The following is a 27,766-nucleotide window of genomic DNA, read 5'->3' on the forward strand; positions in this document are numbered from 1 at the left end:
ATTTTGATTGATGCCCTCATTCTTATTGATCAATTTAATAATTTGATGTTAATTATAATGTATCAATTGGTCACTCTATTGTATTGCCATTTAACAAACACCTTGGGTTATTAATTTATGAATAATTATAATTAATTAATATAACTGTAGGAAATGGCATAATTCCATATGAGCATATATTTTCTGCAGTACATGGCTGGAGACCCCGCTGTGCTGCACTGTGTCTCTCAGGACCAGGGCTGAGACCCCCAGTCGGTGGCTTTTGTCCCTCTACCCAGTTTTGAAAAGAGAGACGATTGTTGTGTCGAGAGCAGCGGCCATCAGTGACAGTCGGACACAGTGTTTATATCACAGTCTTTATTGCGTCACACAGGAGGGCTCGGTTCACAGCCCCCTATCAACACATAAACATTACCCTCCCACCCCACCTCTCCCTCTATCACCACCACCCCCGTCCCTGCATCCTCTTCACCATCTCTCCGGCTGCAATTGAACACAGCGTGTGTGTGTCGGTGTATTAGTGGGTCAACGTGTTTGTGAGTGAGAGTGTTGGTGTGTATCTGCTGCAGGGCAGGAACAGTAGGGGTTGTGTCCATCTGTCCTGTTGTCCTGCTGTCTGTCCATCTACCAGTCTGTCTTTCCATCACAACACCATCCCTCCTCCCATTATCTCCATCCGCTACAAAATAAGAGAAAACGAGGTTAATCAAGTTGCAGTACAGACACTGACTGGGGCCCCTGTACTGTACTGTATATACACACCTGGAGTACACACACTGTACTGTAGATATACACCTGTACTACACACACTGTACTGTACATATACACCTGGAGTACACACTGTACTGTACATATACACCTGGAGTGCACACACTGTACTGTATATATACACCTGTACTACACACACTTTACTGTATATATACACCTGTACTACACACACTGTACTGTATATATACACCTGGAGTGCACACACTGTACTGTATATATACACCTGGAGTACACACACTACTGTATATATACACCTGGAGGACACACACTGTACTGTATATATACACCTGGAGTACACACACTGTACTGTAGATATACACCTGGAGTACACACACAGTACTGTAGATATACACCTGGAGTCCACACACTGTACTGTAGATATACACCTGGAGTACACACACTGTACTGTAGATATACACCTGGAGTACACACACTGTACTGTAGATATACACCTGGAGTACACACACTGTACTGTATATATACACCTGGAGTACACACTGTACTGTATATATACACCTGGAGTACACACACTGTACTGTATATATACACCTGGAGTACACACACTGTACTGTATATATACACCTGGAGTACACACACTGTACTGTATATATACACCTGGAGTACACACACTGTACTGTATATATACACCTGGAGTACACACACTGTACTGTATATATACACCTGGAGTACACACACTGTACTGTATATATACACCTGGAGTACACACACTGTACTGTATATATACACCTGGAGTACACACACTGTACTGTATATATACACCTGGAGTACACACACTGTACTGTATATATACACCTGGAGTACACACACTGTACTGTATATATACACCTGGAGTACACTGTACTGTATATATACACCTGGAGTCCACACACTGTACTGTATATATATATACACCTGTACTACACACACTGTACTGTATATATACACCTGGAGTCCACACACTGTACTGTAGATATACACCTGGAGTACACACACTGTACTGTATATATACACCTGGAGATCACACACTGTACTGTATATATACACCTGGAGTACACACACTGTACTGTATATATACACCTGGACTACACACACTGTACTGTATATATACACCTGGAGATCACACACTGTACTGTATATATACACCTGGAGATCACACACTGTACTGTATATATATATACACCTGTACTACACACACTGTACTGTATATATACACCTGGAGTCCACACACTGTACTGTATATATACACCTGGAGTACACACACTGTACTGTATATATACACCTGGACTACACACACTGTACTGTATATATACACCTGGAGATCACACACTGTACTGTATATATACACCTGGAGTCCACACACTGTACTGTATATATATATACACCTGTACTACACACACTGTACTGTATATATACACCTGGAGATCACACACTGTACTGTATATATATATACACCTGTACTACACACACTGTACTGTATATATACACCTGGAGATCACACACTGTACTGTATATATATATACACCTGTACTACACACACTGTACTGTATATATACACCTGGAGATCACACACTGTACTGTATATATACACCTGGAGTACACACACTGTACTGTATATATACACCTGGACTACACACACTGTACTGTATATATACACCTGGAGATCACACACTGTACTGTATATATACACCTGGAGTCCACACACTGTACTGTATATATATATACACCTGTACTACACACACTGTACTGTATATATACACCTGGAGTCCACACACTGTACTGTAGATATACACCTGGAGTACACACACTGTACTGTATATATACACCTGGAGATCACACACTGTACTGTATATATACACCTGGAGTACACACACTGTACTGTATATATACACCTGGACTACACACACTGTACTGTATATATACACCTGGAGATCACACACTGTACTGTATATATACACCTGGAGATCACACACTGTACTGTATATATACACCTGGAGAACACACCCTGTATGCTAGCTTACCTGGGGTGGTTCTATGAAGGCCAGCCAATCAGAGGAGTGCGTGGGCAGGAGTCCCATTGATTGACACTTGTAGACAGCCAATGCCAGGCCCAACAGGTTGCCGATGAAGTAGACCAGGCCCTGTAGCCACTGCTGACTGGAGCTCTCCAGCAACTTGAAGGCTGAGAGAGAGGGAGGCAGTGTGTGGAGGAGTTTAGTGTGGTGTCAGGCAGTTCAGTGTAGTATAGTGTAGTGAAGTACTGCAGTATAGTGCAATGCAGTGCTGCGGTAGAGACTCACTGGCGGACACAGACATGAGCGCCTGTATGGGTCTCCAGGCCATCATGCACACCATCATGATGGGGAAGATGGAGATGGTGTTCCCTGACATGTACATGATGAACAGGTTCATAGGGATCTGCTTCAGGGGGCCCAGGGCCACGTCCCAGCAACGCTGTTGGAGGGAGGGTGAGAAAGAGTTGAGTACAGGCTAACTGGACATTACAGTACATTAACTCTGCACTGAGGGAGAGGGGTCAGGGGTCAGGGGTTACCTTCTCCACCAGGTTCCTGTCCGTCTCCTGCACGCTGGTGTCAGGTACCGGCTTGTCGGAGTACCCGATCGGATAGAGAGCATCGCCCTGGTTACTCTGTCTGTCCCCACGACCCCTGCAACACACAGACAGATAGACAGTTAGCATCACAGATACAGAGTTTAGTATAGCTGGTTCTCATTGCAGTCAGTTACTGTATCAGTCAGGCAGTGCGTCAGACCGCCACTGGGTCAGTACCTGCTGCTTCCCAGACTCAACTCCAGGGCCCACTTCAGTCTCCTGGCCCCTGCCCCTCCGCCTCCCCTCGTCGACACCGCCCCACCACCCAAGCTCCCTGGAGACGCCATTAGGGGTCACCTCCGTCCAATCTCCAGCCGTGGAACACCGAGATCTGGAAAATAAAAACACACACACATGAATGTGAGATGTGGCTTATTTACACGCAGTCCGCTAAGAAGGAATAAATACACCAAGTTAAAATACAGGGTTACACAACATAAGAAACTAGATATGTCCAGGCAGTGTGTGGCTACCTGTGTGTGTATACAAATGTACTCTGTACTATTGAAATTAATAGTCATTTGTCTGTTTGTTGGGCAGCTACACAGAATTAATTACCACTACTACAATGTCCACTTCTAAATGTTAACAATAATACTGGGACTCTCAATACAGCAGGTCCTAGTACGGCACAGCAATTTAATAGGCTAATACTACCATTATAATGTAATTATCACTAAGAAATAGCAACTTTAATACTTCTACTAGTGCTCCCACTACGCCTATGTAATTGAAGACATCTGCTGCTGGTGCTACTACTACTTATAATACTACATTGTAAGGATTTAAACATCTGGTTAAGTGAGTATTGCTCCATCTCACCTCTCCCGTCTGTGATCAATACCTCACTGCAAAGCCGGCTGTCTCCGTGTCACAGGCGACCAACAAAACATGAATCTTAATAATAAAATAAATAAACAGAAGCACGACAGCTGACAATAAAGACAGACTTTCAATCGCCGTGTTTTTTAACTCCGCTCTCTGTTGCCTTTAAAGATGACGTATTCGAGGTCATGGCGCCTGCGCCCCTCCACACAGCACGCCCGCCCGAGCACTGATAGGGGGCTTGCGAGAAATGGGCGGCGCATGTCATTAGACGTCACCACGGCGGCCATCTTTGTGAGGGATGTTTCTAGAAACTGCTTTGCATTGCACTTATTCCAGGAAATGATGGCAAGACTTCTGAAGATGTATTATCGATTAATTACTTTAATCATTAAATACAGTAAAGAAGAGGAAAAACTATATTATTTATCTCATTATATTTTTAACTAAATTCCCATAAATGCAAATGGATAAATACAAGACCTTCCTTGCTTGTTTTTCATATATATATATACACACCTTATTGTGTAATCCTTAAAATGTATAATTTGTGTAAATCTGCTGTTACATAAATATATATAAAAAAAATGATAGTCCTCATGTGTGTAAATGTATGTGTGTGTGATATAACCACACAGTGGCACTGTCCCAGAAACACACACACACAACAGTTGGATAAACTTTTTATTATTTAGATGTATCTTATAATCCATGTAAAACTGCATATTAAATTAATCTTCACCATCTTTAAAAAAGCAGGGAAGATATCAACACACAGAAAGTATATAAAAATACATATATATACATAACTTTATATGTGATAAAGGCCTCTCTCTCTCATTCTTAAACAATTTGTTTCTAATATATACACACTCATATGGATGGTTGTATTGAAGGTCTTTTCATCGTCATCTACTTTATCCCCAGCCACCCAACCCCTGCTCTGCTGTGTGTGTGTGTGTGTGTGTGTGTGTGTTATATACAGTATGTTATTCCCACGGGGTGTGTACAGTGGGAGTTATTTGTACAGGCTGAGCTCAGGGCTGTGGTAGAGACACATGTAGGCATCGCACAGCAGTCTGCGGGGACGGCCCTGCAGGGACCCCGGCACCAGCTCGCTCAGCTGCGCCGCACTCAGACGCAGGTAGGGGGCGACCTCAGGGCATGGGCTCACCTGGGGGATATTGAAGCCATTCTGGCCTCCTGAAAAAGACAGAGAGAGAGAGAGAGTCAGTGAGACACATACACACAGTAAGAGAGAGAGAGAGAGAGAGGAACTGAGAGGAAAAAAAGAAACACAGCGATTCAAAAGAGAGTGAGAGAGTCATCCAGTCAAACCTCCTCACCCTCTCTGTCGGCCATACTGTCGAAGAACAGCCAATCAGCATCACCGGGGCCGTGCTTCACGAAGCTCACATAGTGGCTGGTCTCAATGCACAGCACGGCGAAGAGCTCCAATCGCTGACGAGCTAGAGCCACTGGGTCCGCCCCCAGCTTCGCCCACTGGGCCTCAGGCACGCCCACCCGCCGGGGGTTGTGGGAGCCACGCTTCCTGTGGCTGTGCACCTGAAAGGGGAAGAGACGGGAAATTACTGGGGCCTGCCGAGCTGTCAATCAAACAGCGCCTGGAATTGACTGTCAATCAAGGAGGTCTGGAAAATGACTGGGGCTAGGTTAGTGTCAGAGTAAGAGCACAGGTGTGCGGGGTGTACAGATGTGCTCAGGTGCGTTACCTGTTTGCTGCAGATGTTGCAATATTGTTTGATGTGCCCGGGGGTGATGTCTGTGTCCTCGTAGCACTGCACACACTCCCACACTGCCACTGACTGACAGATAGTGCACTGCCTCAGGGCTGAAAGACACAGACAGACAGACGGGTGTGAGTTACAGACATGCAGACAGATGAAAGATACGCAGACAGACAGACACGTGTGAGATACAGACAGACAGATAGTCAGGTGTGTGTGTCTCACTGTCGTCCAGCAGGTCAGTAATGTCCAGGGTCAGCGAGGGCAGAACCGCCTCAAACATCTTATAGTCCTTCCCAAAGCGAGGGGTCAGGAGCAACAGACAGGAGGGGGCCTGAGAAAGAGAGAGCGAGTAATTACAGTGATATGGATGTAAGTTACTGACTGACTGACTGAGCAAGAAAGGGAGATGGAGGAGAAGAGAGGAGGGCAGACACAGAAACACAGATGGGGAGGGACAGAGAGAGAGAGAGAGACAGACTGAGAGTCGGAGAGGATCTCAGGAGAGGGGGAGTGCAGATGGGGCCAAGGGGTCGCCTGGGGGGGTCACCGACCTCGTGAAACTTGAGGTCGGCGTGGACGAATGACCACTCCAGCAGGGTCTGGATGCTGGGCACTCGCACGGCCGCAGGGTGCTGCGGGAACAGCTGGTACAGGAAACAGGCCTGGGGCTCCTGACTGTCGGACCTGAGAGAGAAAGAGAGTGAGAGAGGGAGAGGGAAAGAGAGTGAGACTGACTGACTGAACGATACGCTGACTGACACAGTGACACAATGGCTCTGTACCTGATCTTCAGAAGAGGTTCCACGTTCAGTAGCTGAAATAATTTATTGAGGAACTCCTCTGGGTCTGAAGGAGGAGAGAGGAGAGGGGGCAGTGAGAGACAGGAATACAGAGCCTGAGACACACTCACTCACTTCCACACACACACACTCTCTCGCCCACTAACACTCGCACACACCTTTCTCCTCACTGGTGAAGCCACTGGACTGCCCAGCTTTCTCCAGGATCTTCCTCAAAGCCATGATCTTTGTGGCACAAACATATCCATCCCTGAGGGGAGAGAGGGAGCGAAACATTGAGAGACAGAGAGAGAGAGAGAGAGAGAGTGATGCCGTGATGGGGGGAGTGGAGAAAGACCGCAATTCACTGGTCTGCACCTCCCTGGTAATCTATCCAGAGGGGGCATGTGACCCCCTTCAATAAAACAGGAAGTGTTTGGCTTCCTGTTGTGGTGCAGAGGCAGGGTGGAGTGCGGGGGTGGTGGGGGGGGGGGAGCGAGAGACGCGAATTGAACCCCGCCTCTGTGTCTCCTGAACCCCACCTTAGTGTCCCGACACAGCATCACAGGAGACAGAGACACAGAGATAAACAGTGAAACACACACAGAGAAGGAGTGACAGGGAGATGGAGCACGTGTGGGAGTATCTGACCTCCTGAGGGGGTTGACGATTTCGCTGCGCAGGAGGTCCTGGGCACGGAGGGCCGGTGGGGGGGCCTGGGGGATTGGGGGGCGCAGGAGCACGGAGTCCACGGCAGTGTTGAATGAAAACAGACTGAGAGAGAGAGAGAGAGAGAGAGAGAGGTTAATACAGTATAGTCCAGACACACTGACTGACTGGCTGAAATGGACACTACAGTACATTAACACTGCCCTGAGAGATAGGGGCAGTGGAAGGAGGGATGAGGACAGGGCTCTCACCAAAAAAGAGAAGCGTCCAGGTAGCAGGAGTTGCAGTTGCCCTGTATTCCTTTTTTCCAGCCGCTGAATCGCTCCCTCGCTTCCTCCCCCTGCAGTGGTGGGGTGTGCTCCTCCACTCTCTCGCTCACCCAGTCTGCAAATGCTGGAGAGAGAGAGAGTACAATTACTGAAAAAATGTATAATTTCTGTATTTATTGTCCCCATCACCCTGTTCCTGAGCACTGGACCTGTCTGTCACTGCTTTGGCAACACTGGCGTCAATTAGTCATGCCAATAAAGCTTTATTTAATTGAATTGAATATAATTAAATGTAGAGAGCGAGAGAGAGAGAGAGAGAGAGAGAGAGAGAGAGAGGAGAGGAGAAGAGAAAGTCATACTAAGTGTCCAGCCACCCAATCACTTCCTGCTCCAAGCTCAGCCACGCCCACCCACCACACCCCTCTAACACAGCAGCCAATGGCCTGTACCGATGGAGTTGCAGCGCTCAACCTGATTGGCCAGCGCCTGGTGGGCAGGGAAGCGGGAGTCGCGCCGGCAGTTCCGCAGTTTGACGAACAGGCCCTTGTTAGGAGGGCAGTAGAAATAGCGTTGCCCCAGGTAGCTACCATCAGTGCCTGCAGCCAGCTCCTCATCCTGAGAGAGAGGAAGAGAGGGAGAGAGAGAGAGAGAGAGGGAGAGTTCAGTAGTGGTCAGTCAGCAGTGGTCGGTGAACAGTAGTCAGCACTGGTCAGTCAGTGGTCAGTGTATTACCAGCTCCAACCCGGCCACTCTGTCCGCAATGCCCCTGATCTCCCCCAGCCAGCGGATCACTCCGTATAAGGGCGGCTCGTTCACTTCCACCATCGACCCCACCTCCAAAGGTGGCTCAGACTCCGCCCCCTCCGCCTCCCGCTGCCCCTCCCCCTCCGCTTCCTCTGGCCTGGTGCCGTGGCGGCGGGGGTGCGGCCTGGTCGGTGAGGGCGGGTCTGGCTGTGATGGTGGCGGAGGCTGGTCCCCTGTGGAGCCCGAGCGACGGGATTGGACGGGCTTCTTGGGAGAGAGCGGGGCCTGGGTCCTCTCGTCCAATGACGCGGCGTCGGGGTGGCTGGGCGGCTGCTGAGGGGTCCTGGCAGGTCTCTGGTCGGCAACTGGGGAACGAGCTAGAGAGGGAGGGAGAGAGAGGGAGAGAGGGAGTGGGTAGAAAGGGAGAGAAGGAGGGGGAGGAAAACAGAGTGAGGTGGTAAAAAGGTAGAAGTGGGGAGAAAGAGAGGGAGAGGAAGAGGGGACAGGGAGAGAGATGGGGGATTGGGGTTAGGGAAACAGAGGGAGGGAAAGAGAGGGGTTGGAAAGGGGAAGAGAGGGATAAGAGGAGAGAGAAGGGAGACATAACCACAAGAGAATGAGTTTGTACAAGGAACTGCAGTGGTAAGAAAAGAAAAACTACTACTAGTCATAATGATGATACTACTAATACCACTACAACTACTACTAGTGTGGTGTAGCATGGTAAACGCATGGTATAGTTTAGTAGAAAACAATGTTAAATATAGTCAATTGTAGTGGTGTGTAGCAGTGATAGTAATGTAGTTGTGATGGAGTAATGCGGTAGTGGTAACAGTGATGGGGGTACCTGGGTACACTTTGCTGAGGGGCAGCAGGATGCCATACTCCGGCGCTGGGAAAGAGCACAGCCTCTGGCCCTTGAAGTATCCATCCCACGATCCCACTGGATTGTCCTGGAACACACACACACAAGTCACACTGGGAACACTGACTGAACCACTGACTGACTGAAACACTGACTGACACACTGTCTGAAACACTGTCTGAAACACTGACTGACTGACTGAAACACTGACTGACTGACACACTGACTGACTGATACACTGACACACTGACTGAAACACTGACTGACTGACACACTGACTGACTGATACACTGACACACTGACTGAAACACTGACTGACTGACACACTGACTGACTGATACACTGACACACTGTCTGAAACACTGTCTGAAACACTGACTGACTGACACATTGTCTGATACACTGACAGACTGACTGATACACTGACTGACTGACACACTGACTGACTGATACACTGACACACTGTCTGAAACACTGTCTGAAACACTGACTGACTGACACACTGACTGATACACTGACACACTGACTGAAACACTGACTGACTGACACACTGACTGACTGATACACTGACACACTGACTGAAACACTGACTGACTGACACACTGACTGACTGACACACTGACTGAAACACTGACTGACTGATACACTGACACACTGACTGAAACACTGACTGACTGACACACTGACACACTAACTGAAACACTGTCTGAAACACTGACTGACTGACACACTGACTGACACAATCGCAACAGCGCCCTCACCAGCAGGATGCCCACGAACACTCCTTGTTGGGCCTTGGCTGGCAGCACGTCGCAGAACTGCACCTCCCCTCTCTGCACGCTGGAGTCCATGTGGAAGTAGATCCTCTGCCGCAGACTGAGCAGATGGGGGGGTGCCGGGACGGGGACGGGGGCGGGGGCGGGGGGCAGGGGGACGTCGGTGGTCCGTGACACAATCTCCGCCCCTTCAGGCCCAGGCCCCGCCCCTCGCTCCGTCACCACTGCGATGCAGTTGATGGGCAGGAACACGGCGCAGGCATCCGGACAGTGGAACAGCTGGTGACCCTTGTAGCTGCCATTGCTGACACCCTTGCCCATCGCCCAGCCCTGGAAGACACAGAGACACACTGACACTCTAACACAGGGAAAGACAGACAGAGAGTTCGTATCCAGACCTGTCCTTCACTCTCTCTCACCTGCAGCTGGACCCCGAAATACACCCCACTGCTGCCCCCTGTCAGCGGGCCCCGGTACCGCAAAATGCCCTCCGCCCAGTTCACCGATTGGCTGAGCATCACATACAGCGCTGCCCCCAACTCCATTTTGGCCAATTGGAAGAGCTTCTTGGTCTTGAGCGACAGGGTGTAGCGGACCTCCAGGTCGGAGACGGGCTGCAGTAGGCAGGCCAAGTCGCTGGGGACCTCCCTCAACACCTCCCTGTCAATCTTCAGCACAGAGTCAGAGTCCAATACCTCAGGGAGAGGGAGAGGGAGAGGTATTGAATACAGGGAGGACAGAGAACGAGAGAGGCAGAGAGCAAAAGAGAGAAAGTGATATCAAAAGACTAAAAGAGTGGCACAGACAAAGAGAGAAAGTGAGAGAGAGAGGGAGGGAGGGAGGGTGTGATAGAGAAAAAAGGAGATGGTGGAAAAAGGAGAGGGAGATATATATATGTATACACAGCGAGACAGAGAGAGAGGTTTGGGACTCTGGTACCTTGACCCACAGCTGCTCCCCACGGCCGCGTTTCCCTCCTCCGGTCAGCGGGGGGCGACAGTCCACAACCGCCTCCTGCGCTTGGCACAGGCTCCCCCGTGCCACCCGCATGGCACCTTCCAGCGTGTCATTCACCTTGTAGTTGGACTCTACCAAGTACATTTTCCGGGGGCGCTGCCGGCTGCCGCGGTCTGGTGCGTTGGACATGGCTGACTCTGTGCGTGTGTGTGTGTGTCTGGTTTGAGTGAGTGAGTGTGTCTGTCTGTCTGTCTGTCTGTCTCTCTCACACTCTCATTTTATTTCCATCTGCCATCTGTGTGTGTCTGTCTTCTTTCAGTTTCCCCCACCGTCTGTCTCTGTCTGTCGTCTTCTGTTTTTCAGTCTCTCTCTCTGCGTGTCTGTCTGTCTCTCAGGGAGTCTCAGCGCAGTAAAGGATACCTGCATGGGGAGAAAGTCATAGAACGATAACCATCAAGAACACACACACTCACACATACTGCCTGATAAACACAGAGACACTGACAAACAAATACACACAGAGCAGGTGAAGAGGTCAGTCCCCTACGACACTACTACACACCCAGTCTAACTCCCTGTCTGTGTCCCTCTCTTCCTCTCATCCTGTCTCTGTCCCTCTCTCCCTCCCTGTCTCTCTCTCCCTCCCTCCATCCCTCTGCCTTCCTGTCTCTCTCCCTTTGTCCGTCTCTCTCCCTCCGTCTCTCTCCCTCCGTGTCCCTCTCTGCCTTGCTGTCTCTCCATCCCTCCCGCTCTGTCCCTCTCTCTCTCCTAGTCTGTCTGTCTTCCTCTCTATCCCTCTCTCCATGTGTCTCTCTCCTTCTCTCTCTCTCCATCCCTCCCTGTCTGTCTTTCCCTCCCTTTCTTCCTCCCTCCCTCTCTGTCTGTGTCCTTCTCTGCCTCCCTGTCTCTCTCTCCCTGTGTTGCTCTCTGCCTCCCTGTCTCTCCCTCTCCCTCCCTGTCTATGTCCCTCTCTCCTTGTCTGGCTCTTTCTGTATTCCTGTCTCTCTCTCCCTCTGTGTCCCTCTCTTTCTCAGTGTCACTCTCTCCCTCTCTGTCTGCCTCCCTCTCTGCCTTCCTGTCTCTCCCTCTCCCTCCCTGTCTGTGTCCTTCTCTCGCTCCGTCTCTCCCTCTCTCCTGGTCTGTCTCTTTCTGTATTCCTGTCTCTCTCTCCCTCCGTGTCCCTCTCTTTCTCAGTGTCACTCTCTCCCTCTCTGTCTGCCTCCCTGTCTCTCCCTCTCCCGCTCCCTGTCTGTCTCTTTTATGTATTCCGGTCCCTCTCTTTCTGTGTCCCTCTCCGTCTCCCTCTCTGCCTTCCTGTCTCTCCCTCTCCCTCCCTGTCTGTGTCCTTCTCTCGCTCCCTGTGTCACTCTCTCTCGGTTTATGTCTCGCTCTCCCCCGCACTCAATTCAATTCAATTCAATTGATTGATTGAACACTAACACAGAGGAGTACGGCACCCGGACGTGCTCTGTGTGGGGCAGCAACACTGGTTTCCTACAAACCCACATCTGACCCACTGAGTGACACAGAGGTGTCAGCCCAGGTGTGTCCCTAGAGCTGCTCCATCAGCAGCTAGAGCAGGTATCGAGAAGGTATAGCATGCAACACAGCATTCAGACAGGTGCCACATAAGAGACAGGAAGACAGTAAAGTGTGTGGGGGGAAACATTGTATCTATCTATCTAGTAGGGAGACAGACGGAAAGAGGAAAGGGTTAAACACTGCCAGACCACACAGGCGAAAGTAGAAACAGAAAAGACACATTCCAATTCTGCACCCATTTTCAACATCAGGAATTTGACAACAGCAAACAAACCAGCAAAGTGAACTTTTAATATGTCACAGATACACACAAATACAGCTCCGGCGACTTTGAAACCGGATTGCACAGTTTCCAGTCCACACACTTACTGTAGCCCCACGGCAGTTCCCGTCCGCACCGCGCCGACTTTAAATGCGTCCTCACTGCGGAGACCAGCCGCGTCCAGCAACGCCGCCAAAACAGGAAGCCCGCTGATCGACGGGCGGCCGCAGCCAATCACAGAGCGGTGGAATGCGGCAGGTTGGCGAGGCGTCCAATCGGAGCTGGGCGGGGGGCGGGGGCTGCGGCGTGTGGGAATTTCCAGTGTTCTGGGGGAGTGCTGGGGAAACTTTCTTAAAGGGGAAGTGCGGGGCTGAAGTGCGAAGTGCGTGCTGCGATTAAAAAGTACACCGACAGGCCCAGATGAGTGTGTCAATGGTGGTGTTTTGTAACACAGTGCTAGGTCGTTAAGTTTTGAAACGAGGACACACCGTTCTCTGAGCCAGACCCGGAACTTCCCCCTATTAGGTAGTGCACTTACACCGCCATCACAACTGGCTGTATCCCAAGACACAGACTGAGGGGAAGGGAGGAAGGCTGAATCAATATATTGTATGAAATGTATATTAATAGTCACAGAACAGGTGTACCGACACTGACTGGAGCCACTGTACTTTATACATAAATAGACACACGCAAACAGAGAGACAGACAGTACCTTAACAGTACCCACACACTCACACACAATAAAAGACACCAATTGCTATGCAAGTAGACTATATTTACTGAGATTCCTTTAGGCAGTATTACATTCACAAGACAGTGTGCTACCAATAACATATCATTTGAATATCCTTATTATAATGCCATTATTAATAAAAATGATAAGAACAATAATTATATTAACAGTAAACATTTTTCTACAGAAAAAAAGTTCCTTTCATTTGATTTTCAGATGTCTCTGCTGTTGACAGATATCAAGTATTGCACCTGCCCTCTCTGTCTCTGACTGACTGACTGACTGACTCTCTGACTGACTCTCTGACTGACAGACTGACACACTGACTGACTCTCTGACTGACTGACACACTGACTGACAGACTGACTGACTCTCTGACTGACTGACACACTGACTGACAGACTGACACACTGACTGACTCTCTGACTGACTGACACACTGACTGACAGACTGACTGACTCTCTGACTGACTGACACACTGACTGACAGACTGACACACTGACTGACTCTCTGACTGACTGACACACTGACTGACAGACTGACACACTGACTGACTCTCTGACTGACTGACACACTGACTGACAGACTGACTGACTCTCTGACTGACTGACACACTGACTGACAGACTGACACACTGACTGACTCTCTGACTGACTGACACACTGACTGACAGACTGACACACTGACTGACTCTCTGACTGACTGACACACTGACTGACTGACTGACTGACTCTCTGACTGACTGACACACTGACAGACTGACAGACTGATTTAAGCTCAACTTAAATATGATGGATGATGGATTTGGCATTGGTTAATGACCAGTATTGATTATGGATGAGTGCTAGGTATAAAGCATTGACTACTGCTTAGTGCTGAGTATTATTGATCAATCTTGATTATTGATCCGCATTAAATATTGATAAGTGCTGGCTGCTCATCAGTATTGATTTGTGGTCAGTGCTGGGTATTGGCAGTAAGCATTGACTGGTTCAGTATTGATTATTCAATGTAGATGAAGCAGACAGTATTTATTGATCAGTTTTGATGGTTGCTTATTAGACAGTATTGATTTCTGATAAGTGCTGGTCTTGATCTGTATTGGGGATTGATGACTGATCAGTATTGCTCAGTGATCAGGCGCGGTCAGTGTTGATGAAGTAGGTGGTCAGCTCTCCCTTGCCCTTGACCGACACGACGCCCCGCAGAGTCACGCTGAAGCCCAGAGACTCCACCACCAGGGCGGTCTCCTCTGTCACCTGGCAGAGAGAGAGAGGCAGGTTGAGAGGGGGGCAGTGAGTCGGTCAGTGTGTCAACGTCTCAGTGTGTCAGTCAATCAGTCAGTGTGTCAACGTCTCAGTGTGTCAGTGAGTCAGACCTGTATCTTGCCCAGAACCCCAGTGCTGTCCATGCGGCTGGCCACGTTCACAGAGTTTCCCCAGATATCGTACTGAGGTTTGTGAGCCCCAATCACCCCTGCTATCACTGGGCCGTGGTTAATACCTGAGAGAGAGGTAGATAAGAGAGAGATAAGCACAGATGAAAGTTAACTGGGTGGAAACTACAGTACACTGACACTGCACTGAGAGACACAGGGAGGGGGAGAGAGGGTAAGAGAGAGGGCTGAAGAGGGGACACTGACCGATCCTGAGTTTGAAGTTGTTGAAGGAGTGTGTGTTGATGCTCTCCAGTTTGCCAATCAGAGCCAAGGCAAAGTCCACCATGCAGCGCAAGTGGCTATAATTCCCATCACTGTCCTGCAGGGGGAGACAGACTAACACATTGAAACACTGACACACACACACACACACACACACACTAACACTAACACTGACACTGACACTCTCTATCACACTCCCACCCTTCCTTTGATACTTCCCCTCCCGCTTCCTCTCCCTCTCTCACTTTCTTGCTCTCCGTGGGGCTGATGTTGCCCAGGCCACTGGCTGCCATGTAGGTGCTGCAGATGGTCTTGATCTTCTCAACGCCACTAAACTTGGGCTTAGAGAGGAGCTGAGAGAGAGAGAGAGAGAGGGAGGGAGAGATTAAGTCAGCATATCAATCAATGTGTCAGTCAGCCAGTCAGTGTGCCAGTGTGTCAGGGTGTAGGTGTGTCATGGTGTCAAGGTGTCAGACCTCGTCAAAGTCGGCGATGATCTCGTTCAGCAGCCTCAGGCACTCCAGCCCGTCTCTGTTCTCGCTGCTCTCGCTGTAGAACTCCTTGAAGTCGGGGATGGAGGCGAACATGATGCTCACGCATTCGTACGACTGGCTGTACAGGTCCTGCAGCACAACACACAGCTCACACGCAGCACAGTGCACAGTGAACACAATGCAACATGGCAACACAACACACGTAGATGGGCTACTCTCTGAACCAGTCAGGGTATTAGTCAGTCAATCAGTCAGTCAGTCAGTCAGTCAGTCAGTCAGTGTGTGTGTCAGTGCACCGGTGCTTCACTGTGTCAGTGCGTCACTATGTCTTTGTATCAATCTGTCAGTGTGTTAGTCTATTGGTGTGTCCAGTTGGAAGTGCGTCAGTGCATTGGTACGTAAGTGTGTCAGTGAGTCAGTGCATCAGTGCATCAGCTTGTTGGTGTGTTGGTGTGTCTGGGTGTCAGTGTATCCAGGTGTCAGAGTATCGGTGCATCAGTGTGTCACTGTGTAACTGCATCACTGTCACTGCGTCACTGTGTCAGTTTGTCACTGTGTCAGTGAATCACTGTGTTACTGTGTTGGTGCGTCACTGTGTTGGTGCGTCACTGTGTTGCTGTACCTGGTTGCGGTGCTTCTTGCCGATGAACTCGGAGGTTAGGTGGGCGGGCAGCACGTTCTGCAGCAACAGGTGGTTCAGGTTCTCCATGGTCTTGATCTCCTCGCACTCGCCCAGGAAGCGCTGCTGCAGCTGGAACTGCACACGGCAGCGCAGCTCGTCCTGGGGGGTGAGGGGGTTAACAATGACACACTGACACACTGACGCACTGATGCACTGTAACTCTGATAAGACATATATTTAAATTAATACTAATAGAATTACCTGTCTGGCCAGAATCAGCGCAGTGAAGTAGAAGATGAACAGCCAGACTCCCGCCAGGATCTTGGGCTCCTTCAGCACCCCCGGACTACACAACACAGCAAGTACACAACACTCACACAACACGACACAATAATAACACAACAGCATCGCCAATATAGGCAGAGTACAACCAACACACAGAGCCAATAATATGCACACAACGATATACACACAAACAGTCAATAATAAACACACAACATACGCACTTAATAAAAAATTAACAACACAGACACAGAACGCCAGCACAGGGCAATGTGTGAACGTATGTGTTGCCGCTCTGTTTGACCTGCTTTGGTTGCCGTAGAGCTGCAAGACGTAGCAGTCGGATCGGTGGGCGACGCCGTGCAGGAACACAACCTCGTACGCCACCAGGGCAAAGGTCAGCAAGATGAGCTTGAGTTCAAAGTTCACGCGCTGGAACATCACACAGGAGAGGAGGGCCAGCAGACAGCAGTACAGGTAATACTGAGAGAGAGAGAGGGAGGGAGGGAGAGATGTGTGTGTCAGTGTGTGTGTCAGTGTGTGTGTCAGTGACAGTGTGTGTGTGTGTGGGACTCACAGGCACAGTGTACAGTCTGTAGGTTTCCAGCTGGGTCACGTTGACAGACAGTGAGGAGTAGGGGGGCTCCGCCAGGAAGAACTGAGGAGAGAAAAGGAGAATTCATACAGTACAGCACAGTGACATGACAGTACAGCACGCTACAGCACAGTACAATGACCGAATCAGACAGTACAGTATACACTTCTGTCCAGTGTGGCATTGTGCGGGACTGTGTTGTGCGACCGTGCGTGACTCACCATGTTGAGAGGGGCCATGAAGAGGCACAGCACCAGGGCCAGGGTTACCAGGGACAGTCTGAGGGCGGGTTTCTGGGACACCAACGCTGACACCTTCCACACGCCCTGAGCCCACTGCGGCAGCTTGGAGCGCCAGCGCTGACACGCACACACACACACACACACACAGAAAACACACACAGAAAACACACAAACACACACACACACACAGAACAATGTCAGTACACACACAGCACACACTGCACTGCAACACATATTACAGTATATGTGAAAGGAGCTCTCCTTATTATTATTGTTGTTATTATTATGGTTATTATAATTTTATAGTCATTATTATCATTATCATAAATCATTATTACTTTTAGTGTTGAGCATAATTATAACTGATTATTGATTACAGATAATGAACTGCTGATGAGTGATTACTGGTGATTAATTACCACCAGCTGCCCAGTGAGGCAGATGAGGAGGAGGAGGATGAAGAGGAAAAACGTGACAGCGTACGACACCCCCAGAGGCATGTTCCTGAGAGAGATAGAGGGAGGAGTGTTAATTCATAACTGGATGATTGTGTGTGTGTGTACAGGTTTTCGTGATATATAGGGACTTTTTTTAGGTTATAAACTGATAATTACTGTTAATTACAAGGTTATTATGCTATAACTGTGAAATGTGGGGACATTGTCTAGAGTCCCCATGAGTCAAATCGCTTAAAAAACATACTAAATGATGTTTTATTGAAAATGTAAAAATGTAGAAAGTTTTTTGTGATGGTTAGGTTTAGGGTTAGCGTTAGGGGATAGAATCTATAGTTTGTACAGTATAAAAATCATTATGTCTATGGAAAGTCCCCACAAGGATAGCAAAACAAACATGTGTGTTTGTGTGTGTGTCTGCGTGTGTTTGTATGTGTGTCAGTGTGTGTGTGTGTGTAGACTCACTTGTCAGATACGATGACCTGAATGATGAAGATTGTGGTGAAGATGAAGGCGGCGCAGCTCACTGACAGGGGCAGGTCCTTCAGCGGGTCCCAGCGGTACTGCAACAACACATTCACACGACACTGCTACACAACCGCACAACACAGCACCACGGCACACTGAGAGACAGACCCACATCACAGGCCCTTCAGCTGCGACACTGTGACAACACAGCTGCACAGCACAGCTACACAACAGTACACTGCGACACGTCCTGCAACTCGGACCAGCAGTACTGCAACAACACAACTGCAACTGAAAGTACGACATAGTGCTAAAACAGAACCACAGCCAGAGAGTGGTTGAGGGGGGGTTACCTTCTTCTCAATGGCCCAGTCACTGAAGAACAGGGTGACCACGTTCAACAGCTCTGACCTCACCACCTCCCTGAGCGAGAGAGAGAGAGAGAGAGAGAGAGAGAGAGGGGGGGGGGCGGGGTTAATACAGACACTACAGCACATTAACACTGCACTGAGAGAGAGGGTTAATACAGACACACTGACTGACTGAACACTACAGCACATTAACACTGCACTGAGAGAGAGAGGGTTAATACAGACACACTGACTGACTGAACACTACAGCACATTAACACTGCACTGAGAGAGAGAGGGTTAATACAGACACACTGACTGACTGAACACTACAGCACATTAACACTGCACTGAGAGAGAGGATTAATACAGACACACTGACTGAACACTACAGCACATTAACACTGCACTGAGAGAGAGAGAGGGTTAATACAGACACACTGACTGAACACTACAGCACATTAACACTGCACTGAGAGAGAGAGGGTTAATACAGACACACTGAACACTACAGCACATTAACACTGCACTGAGAGAGAGAGGGTTAATACAGACACTGACTGAACACTACAGCACATTAACACTGCACTGAGAGAGAGAGGGTTAATATAGACACACTGACTGAACACTACAGCACATTAACACTGCACTGAGAGAGAGAGGGTTAATACAGACACTGACTGAACACTACAGCACATTAACACTGCACTGAGAGAGAGAGGGTTAATACAGACACACTGACTGACTGAACACTACAGCACATTAACACTGCACTGAGAGAGAGAGGGTTAATACAGACACACTGACTGAACACTACAGCACATTAACACTGCACTGAGAGAGAGAGGGTTAATACAGACACTGACTGAACACTACAGCACATTAACACTGCACTGAGAGAGAGAGGGTTAATACAGACACACTGACTGAACACTACAGCACATTAACACTGCACTGAGAGAGAGAGGGTTAATACAGACACACTGACTGACTGAACACTACAGCACATTAACACTGCACTGAGAGAGAGAGGGTTAATACAGACACACTGACTGAACACTACAGCACATTAACACTGCACTGAGAGAGAGAGGGGTAATACAGACACACTGAACACTACAGCACATTAACACTGCACTGAGGTCAGAGATGAACAATTGGACTCACTCTTTTGGATCCAGACTTTCCACTGTTTCAATCACTCCATCCTCCACGAACTGGGACTGAGTCCTGAGAGAGAGAGTGAGAGCGAAAGAAGATTGGGCAGACATATAGAGAGATACACAGAGAGTGGGAAAGGGGGATAGAGAGATGGAGGGGAGAGAGAGAGAGAGAGAAGGGAGATGGAGGTGTCAGATGAATTATTAATAAATGCTGAGGTGAAGATGACACAGCTCTGAGAGAGAGGGAGTTCATACAGACATTAACCCCCAAAGACAGACAGAGAAAGAGACAGCAAGACAGAGATAGACAGACAAACAGACAGACAGAAAGTAGTGTTACCTGTCCAAGGTTCTGTGCTGTGGCTGATTGGACATGGACTCCTAAATACAGAGACACAGTTGGTCAGACATGATGAGTCAATAAGAGACTATCAATCAAACAAAGCCAATCAGATGCAACCAATCAACCAACAAACTAAATTATACAATTAAGTCATTGGCCAACAAGCACATTTAAACAATTAGTGCAATTAAACCAACGGAAACCAATTAAGATTTCAGCCGGGTGCTCCAATTACAACCAACCAACAATCACTCAGTCAGCCCAACGTAAAGAAATGGACCCAACTGAGATTAAGCTAATTCACCGAGTGGCAGACTGACCAAGGTGCCGGGGGGGGTGTCCCCGGCTCCGTGGTTGGCGGGCACCATGGTGACGGCCCCGGGCTCGTTGAGGTGGGCGAAGGGGTTGATGGTCTGCCAGGACTGCAGGTACTGAGACATCCTGACCGAAGCGCGCAGCCGCTTCCTGCGCCTGCCCCCCTGGCCCTGAACTGCTTCCGCCTGACCTGTGTCTTCCTCCTGATCCTCAGAAGGAATGGACAGAGACGACTTGTACTCCTGCACAGAGAGAGAGAGAGAGAGAAAGAGAGGAAGAGTGTTTGTGTATGAGTGTTTCTTTGAGAGTATGTGTGAGTCAGTGTGTGAGTGTGTTTGTGAGAGTGTGTGACAGAAGCCCACCCTAGTAGTCTGCCTCTGTGGCACCCCCAGGCTTTGGGGGTCTAAGACCAGGAAGGTGCGGCGGCCTTCCAGATAGGGGTCCCGACTAGCCCCTTCTCCCTCCTCCACCTGGTACTGCCCTCCCAGGTGATTGAGAGTCTGCTCTGTGATGTGGACCCTCCTAAGAGAGTGACAGAGAGAGAAGAGTGCAGGAGGGAGGAAAAAGAGAGAAAAAGTGTGAGTAAATCTATTGATCTTAGCGGAGTAGTACTAATGTTGTAGCATCTTTCTCCCCCCCCCCCTCTCTCTCTCCTTGTCTTCTTCCCTCTCCCTCACCCTCTCTTTCTGTCTGTCTCTCTGTTTGTCTTTCTCACTCTCTCTCTCCATGTGTCTCTCTCTCACCCCGGCAGGCCCCCCGACTCCATGTGATTGGCCAGCGTGACGTCATGTGACCACACATCGTACTGCCACTTCTGCAGGCCAATCACGCCGCAGAGGACGTTGCCGCTGTGCACGCCCACCCGCATGCTTATGTCCACCGATGTCGCCTCCCGCAGGTGACTGGTGGAGAGAGGGAGGGAGGGAGAAGGAGACAGGAAGGGAGGGAGGGGGTGAGAGGCGATCTCTCGCTGATAAACACACATGATGTGACAGGAAATGAGACAGAGACGGAGACACAAATAACCAGAGAGAGAGACAGAGAAACTGAAAAAAATTGGGACAGAGACTGACTTGATGGCATTACACATGTCCAGGCCCATCTGGACGCAGTTGCGGGCGTGGTGAGGGATGGAGTCCGGCAGGCCGGAAACGCAGTAATAGCAGTCGCCCAGGATCTTAATCCGCAAGCACTCGTTCTTCTGCACAAGTTGGGAGAGGGGGAGGAAGGAGAGAGAAAGAGGGTTAGTGGCAGGACTCGGACCGAGACACACAACAGGAGAGAGAGACGACAGCTGGCACCACATCACAATAAAGCTCCGCCCACCTTAGCGATGTCATCGAACTTTCCGAACAGCTTGTTGAGCATGCCCACCAGCTCCTGGGGGGTACAGGAGCCCGCTAGCCGGGTGAACCCGACGATGTCTGCGTACAGGATACTGAGAGAGAGAGAGAGAGAGAGTTAGTACACAGTACAGTACAGTGTGACAGTGTGTGTAGAGCACAGCACAGTGCCGCTGGGTTGTACCTGACATCCTTGTGCTGGCGGATGTACAGGCTGTGGAAGTTGTGCGAGTCCTTGTTGGACGTGCTCTCCGACAGCCGCTGTAGTATCTCTGTCTTCATCTCTATGGCGATGTACCGCGGCAGCACTGAGAGGAGGAGGTGTTCCTGAGAGAGAGAGAGAGAGAGAGAGGGGCGAGAGGGCTGTGTGTGAGTGTGAATCTGAGTGTCAGCACGTGTGCATGTGTGTGTGTGTGTATGTGTGTGTGTGTGTGTGTGCGTGTGTTGTCTTGCCTGTTGCCGTTTCTTGTAGACCAGCTGCATGCGGGTCCGGTCGTAGCGCTCGGCCTCGCCGCAGGACTTGCGCTTGGCCCTCTCGGTCAGCGTGCGGTGTACTACCCCCACCGCGTTACCACACACGAACACCAGTGCGTTTGCCACCAGCTGGGGAGGGGATTTATAAGAATTCAAACACTGACTGATACACTATTAGAGTGTGGGTGTGGGTGTGTGTGTATGTATGTGGAGGGTGGGTGTATGTGTGAGAGTGTGCATGTCAGCGCATCACATCCTGTGTCGTTAACTGATTATACTCAGGGATGATCCTGTGTGATAAAGTCTCTCGCTCTCTCTCATTTGTTTAGTATTTGCGTTTTACCTTTCGATGTCAGAAATACGTCAACACCCTGAGGTAATGCGAACACAGTCACACACACACCTACACACACACACACACACACACACACACACTGACCTGTGAGGCGAGATCGGGGAACTGTGGGGACCTGAGAGGGACGAAGATGCTGATGACGAGGACGTAGGAGACGGACGTGCCGATGCCGAACAGCAGGGCCCAGCCCAGGGACAGCGGCAGCACAGTGTACACTGACACTGACAGGAACAGGAAGAATGCCACCTGGAGAACACACAGGGGTTAATACGGCACACACACACACACACACTCACACAGGGGGTTAATACAGCACACACACACTCATTCCAACTCACCTGGTCCCAGGCGGTGACCGGCCCCCCCGTGAAGGTGAGGATGATGGCGGTGATGCAGAGCTCCGCCCACACGGCCACACCCAGTGCCCCCCCGCAGCGCCGCATCACGGGCAGCCAGGGTAGAGTGGCCAGCAGGGCGGTGCTCAAACACAGAGTCACACACACCACTGACAGCCCCCCGGCATGCACAGCCCCCGTCTGAGGGAGAGAGGGGATTAATACACACTCTGATTGACTGCCTGACACACTCACCCTGTGAACTGACCACTCCCTCACACACACACTGACACACTGACACTTTGACATGATCACTCCCTCACACACACAAACTGACGCACTGACACTCTGATCTGACCACTCCTTCACACACACTGACACACTCACCCTCTGTGTGGCTCCGTACAGCACGATGACACTGATACACAGTGCCACGGTGAGCAGCAGGCCAGAGAGCATGATGGGGGTCTCCTCGGTGCAGCGCACACTGCCACCCCTCAGCACCTTCACTACGCGCTGCCCTCGTCTCCCCAGCACCCCCCCTTGGCGTGACACAGCCCTCCCAATGTTGGGCCTGGGGATGACCGAGAACCTGGGCACGGTGTCTCCTCTTCGGCGGGGGAAACTGGGCGGGCGCAGAGCTACCCCATCAGTGCTACTGCCTCCCGGCCCATCCCCCATGCCATTCTCCATCAGACCTGGCAAGTTGGGGGGTGCTGGGTCCATGTCTCTGTGTGTCTCTGCTTCATGACATGTCTCTGTGTCTGCGTGTGTCCCTGTGGGTGTCTCTGTGTCTGTCTCTTTGGGTGTCTGTGTGTCAGAGACAGGGACAATGTCAATGGAGTCAGTGACATTATCAGTATCGCTGCTCCTGACGGTCTCGGGGGTGTTATTGGGATTCCCGTCACTTCCCTCCCCATCCCGCTGTCTTCCTGCAATGGGGGTGTCTGTTTCTGCAGGGTTGAGAGGAGCGGGCTCAGTTTTAGGGTCTCCCTCCTTGACTGTGAGTCTGGGGTCTACTGGCATTGTCGGCCTGTCTGTCTGCTTGTGTGATATTGTCTCTTTGTCTCTCTGTGAAACAGTTCTGTATTAATTTAACAGAAATTACATTCAAAATCTTTCTCTCTCTCTCTCTCTCTCTCTCTCTCTCTCTCTCTATCTCTATGTCTTTATTCCCCAGTCTCGAACAATCCTGGAGAGCGAATTTGGGAAGAGATCAATTTTGTAGTTTCAGGGAGAACTAGAAAAAAACAACAATCGGTGCAGGAGAAATCCTTCTCTCAGACCAAGTAGAACCAAATGTTCTTGTGCTTCATTTCCCTGGCCCCCTCCCTGTTCCTCCGCAGCTCCGGGAGGGGGGGGGAGATTTCAATGACGTACACTCCCTGCCTATGGTCCCCTCTAGGGAGCAGGGGTCATGCTCAGGGAAGACGTCATGGGTGCAGTTGTGTAGTTGTATAGTTGTGTAGGCGCACAGGGGCTGGGTTGCCTGTAAGAGACACAGTTGATAATCAGTTTACACTGTCACACTTACTGACTGACTGACTGACTGATTCACAGACTTTTCTTACTCTTTCTTTCTCTTCTAAACTCAACCTTCTATCTTGCCTTTCCTCTCCCCTCTCTCCTCTCTCTCCCCTACCCCACCTTTTCTCTCAGGCACAGTATCAGTGGTTAGGATTGATCTCACACATTTCCCCACAGGAACAGACTGACAATGGGCAGCATTGTCTGTTATAGGCAAATTCACTCACTCACACACACTCACTCACTCTCACATGCACACACACACACACACAAACACATAGAGCCAGGCAAAGCAGGCACAGACTCTTTCTCCCTCTCTGTCTGTTTATCTCTTTATCTCTTTCTATTTCTGTCTTGACCCTCTGCAAATTTGCATGTACGCATCTCTCTCAGTGACTGTTACACTGACTGATACACTGACTGACTTGACTGACTGACTGATACACTGACTGACTGACTGACTGACTGACACACCGACTGACCGTTACACTGACTGACTGACTGATACACTGACTGACTGACTGACTGACACACAGACTGACTGATTGACTGATACACCGACTGACTGACTGACTGACTGACTGACACACTGACTGACTGACTGACACACCGACTGACTGACTGACTGACACACTGACTGACTGACTGACTGACACACTGACACACTGACTGACTGACTGACTGACTGACACACTGACTGACTGACTGACACACTGACTGACTGACTGACTGACTGACACACTGACTGACTGATACACCGACTGACTGACTGACTGACACACTGACTGACTGACTGACACACTGACTGACTGACTGACTGACACACTGACACACTGACTGACTGACTGACTGACACACTGACTGACTGATACACCGACTGACTGACTGACTGACACACTGACTGACTGACTGACACACTGACTGACTGACTGACTGACTGACTGACACACTGACACACTGACTGACTGACTGACACACTGACTGACTGACTGACTGACACACTGATACACTGACTGACTGACTGACTGACACACTGACTGACTGATACACCGACTGACTGACTGACTGACACACTGACTGACTGACTGACACACTGACTGACTGACTGACTGACTGACTGACACACTGACACACTGACTGACTGACTGACTGACACACTGACACACTGACTGACTGACTGACTGACACACTGACTGACTGACTGACACACTGACTGACTGACTGACTGACACACTGACACACTGACTGACTGACTGACTGACACACTGACTGACTGACTGACTGACTGACTGACTGACACACTGACTGACTGATATACTGACTGACTGACTGACTGACTGACTGATACACCGACTGACTGACTGACACACTGACTGACTGACTGACACACTGACTGACTGACTGACACACTGACTGACTGACTGACTGACTGACACACTGACACACTGACTGACTGACTGACTGACTGACACACTGACACACTGACTGACACACTGACTGACTGACTGACTGACTGACACACTGACACACTGACTGACTGACTGACTGACTGACTGACTGATACACCGACTGACTGATACACTGACTGACTGACTGACTGACTGACTGACTGATACACCGACTGACTGACTGACTGATACACCGACTGACTGATTGACTGACTGATACACCAACTAACTGACTGACTGACTGATACAGACACACTGATTGATTGATTGATTGATTGATTGATACACCGACTGACTGATACACTGACTGACTGACTGACTGACTGACTGACTGACTGATACACCGACTGACTGACTGACTGACTGATACACCAACTAACTGACTGACTGACTGATACAGACACACTGATTGATTGATTGATAGATACACAGACTGATTGATTAATATACTGACTGATTGGTTGATTGGTTGATTGATTGATAGATACACTGACTGATTGATACACCGACTATGCATTTACTTCAAATGTATTGCATGTGATACTGTTACTGCTAGACTAATATTACTACTACTAACAATAACATAATTAATACTATTAAATTTGCTACTACTAATAATGCTTTTAAAGTAATATTACTACCACTGCCTCCACTACTACTATTACTATAAATAAATAAATAATACTCAAATAACTTACGTCTGGTTTGTGCTGTAGGTTTTATTCCAGCTGTAGCGTCGAAAACGTGTAATTAACAGCAATGAACAGCAATAACAGCAACAGCAACATCAATCATGGTTTGATGTGTAAACTAATCCCACCCAGCCACTTTAAGTCCGTCTTCCGGGGGTCGGACCTGCAGACGAGTGAGCGACTGACGAGCTCGCTAACTCGCACTGTCTCGTTTATCTCTTCATCTCTCGCGTCTTCCTCCCTTCCTTCCTTCCTTTCTCTCTCTCTCTCCCCATCGCTCCGCACTGTTCGGATGTATTACTACTGTACTGTAGTGCCCAATCAGCCAGCCAGTCAGCTTGTCCGTATGAACTTCTCTTCCACTCTCTCTCTCTCTCCCCCCCTTTTCTTGCTGGTTCTCCTTCTCAGGTGTTGTAACGTGTAATTTAACACTGCTGAACAACGAGGTCTCTCTCTCTCTCTCTCTTTCCCTCTCTCCACCCCTTCTCTCTTCCTTCCTATCCCAGATTCCAATGCCCCATCTTCCGATTGCGATTACAGAGGCAACACACTAATCTCACCTCTCTCTCTCTCTCTCTCTCTCTCTCTCTCTCTGTCTCTCTGTCTGTGTCTCTCAAACACTTACTCTAACTTTCTGTTTTGTCGTGCGATGCTATTTTGTGCTTTCGGCTTTGAATAAATGCATACATACAGTTTAAAGTGTGAAAAGAAACACGCTTTGTCCCTCTGCCCCGCTCTTTCTCTCTAAATCCAGGTGATTTTTGTATTTCGGGTAGTCCGCACTCCGCCCGTCTGACCGGTTCCTCCGCTCATCATTGTGGCGCGGATTGCTCGAATACTTCTGGCGGGGGTGTAGTGTGACGCCGGCGGGGCGGAATGGCAGCTGTGTCGGGCTATTGTTACTATTGTTATCGGAAAGTAAACATGATAATGGGACATCTCAACTCACACACACACAGAAGAGTACAGAGAGTGAGAGGGATAAAAACAGAGGGAAACGCACGAGAGAGGGAGAGAGGTACAGGCACATGCCTAGACTGCTCATTCTA

At 49.5% G+C, this 27,766-nt stretch overlaps 3 protein-coding genes across 3 annotated transcripts; all 3 read right to left on the minus strand.

Annotated features, from left to right (window-relative positions):
• Positions 1 to 342: 342 nt before the first annotated feature.
• Positions 343 to 4,383, minus strand: emc4 (ER membrane protein complex subunit 4). The gene is made up of 6 exons (XM_066722967.1): positions 4,202 to 4,383; positions 3,557 to 3,710; positions 3,320 to 3,434; positions 3,066 to 3,219; positions 2,787 to 2,947; positions 343 to 679 (listed from the first exon to the last, which is right to left on the minus strand). The coding sequence occupies exons 2-6, from the start codon at positions 3,664 to 3,666 to the stop codon at positions 644 to 646; spliced, it is 576 nt and encodes a 191-aa protein (XP_066579064.1). The 5' UTR covers positions 3,667 to 3,710; positions 4,202 to 4,383; the 3' UTR covers positions 343 to 643.
• A 492-nt stretch (positions 4,384 to 4,875) lies between these two features.
• Positions 4,876 to 13,013, minus strand: cyld3 (cylindromatosis (turban tumor syndrome) 3). The gene is made up of 16 exons (XM_066722938.1): positions 12,926 to 13,013; positions 10,997 to 11,434; positions 10,477 to 10,752; positions 10,043 to 10,387; positions 9,264 to 9,369; positions 8,405 to 8,793; positions 8,122 to 8,287; positions 7,655 to 7,796; positions 7,386 to 7,508; positions 6,914 to 7,005; positions 6,738 to 6,801; positions 6,507 to 6,639; positions 6,178 to 6,286; positions 5,938 to 6,056; positions 5,551 to 5,770; positions 4,876 to 5,407 (listed from the first exon to the last, which is right to left on the minus strand). Exons 2-16 carry the CDS (start codon positions 11,201 to 11,203, stop codon positions 5,223 to 5,225), a joined length of 2,676 nt encoding a protein of 891 aa, XP_066579035.1. The 5' UTR covers positions 11,204 to 11,434; positions 12,926 to 13,013; the 3' UTR covers positions 4,876 to 5,222.
• A 568-nt stretch (positions 13,014 to 13,581) lies between these two features.
• Positions 13,582 to 27,518, minus strand: LOC136768638 (adenylate cyclase type 2). The gene is made up of 26 exons (XM_066722928.1): positions 26,724 to 27,518; positions 23,438 to 24,539; positions 23,054 to 23,251; positions 22,800 to 22,961; positions 22,340 to 22,489; positions 22,071 to 22,213; positions 21,870 to 21,981; positions 21,617 to 21,744; positions 21,287 to 21,445; positions 20,906 to 21,065; positions 20,549 to 20,785; positions 20,226 to 20,266; positions 19,890 to 19,952; positions 18,726 to 18,795; positions 18,370 to 18,467; positions 17,869 to 17,953; positions 17,429 to 17,566; positions 17,190 to 17,270; positions 16,917 to 17,095; positions 16,592 to 16,676; positions 16,331 to 16,489; positions 15,691 to 15,837; positions 15,460 to 15,567; positions 15,197 to 15,311; positions 14,933 to 15,057; positions 13,582 to 14,813 (listed from the first exon to the last, which is right to left on the minus strand). The coding sequence occupies exons 2-26, from the start codon at positions 24,074 to 24,076 to the stop codon at positions 14,691 to 14,693; spliced, it is 3,705 nt and encodes a 1,234-aa protein (XP_066579025.1). The 5' UTR covers positions 24,077 to 24,539; positions 26,724 to 27,518; the 3' UTR covers positions 13,582 to 14,690.
• Positions 27,519 to 27,766: the final 248 nt, after the last annotated feature.

The sequence above is a fragment of the Amia ocellicauda genome, chromosome 14 (genome assembly GCF_036373705.1).
Source record: "Amia ocellicauda isolate fAmiCal2 chromosome 14, fAmiCal2.hap1, whole genome shotgun sequence".
Lineage (NCBI taxonomy): Eukaryota > Metazoa > Chordata > Actinopteri > Amiiformes > Amiidae > Amia > Amia ocellicauda.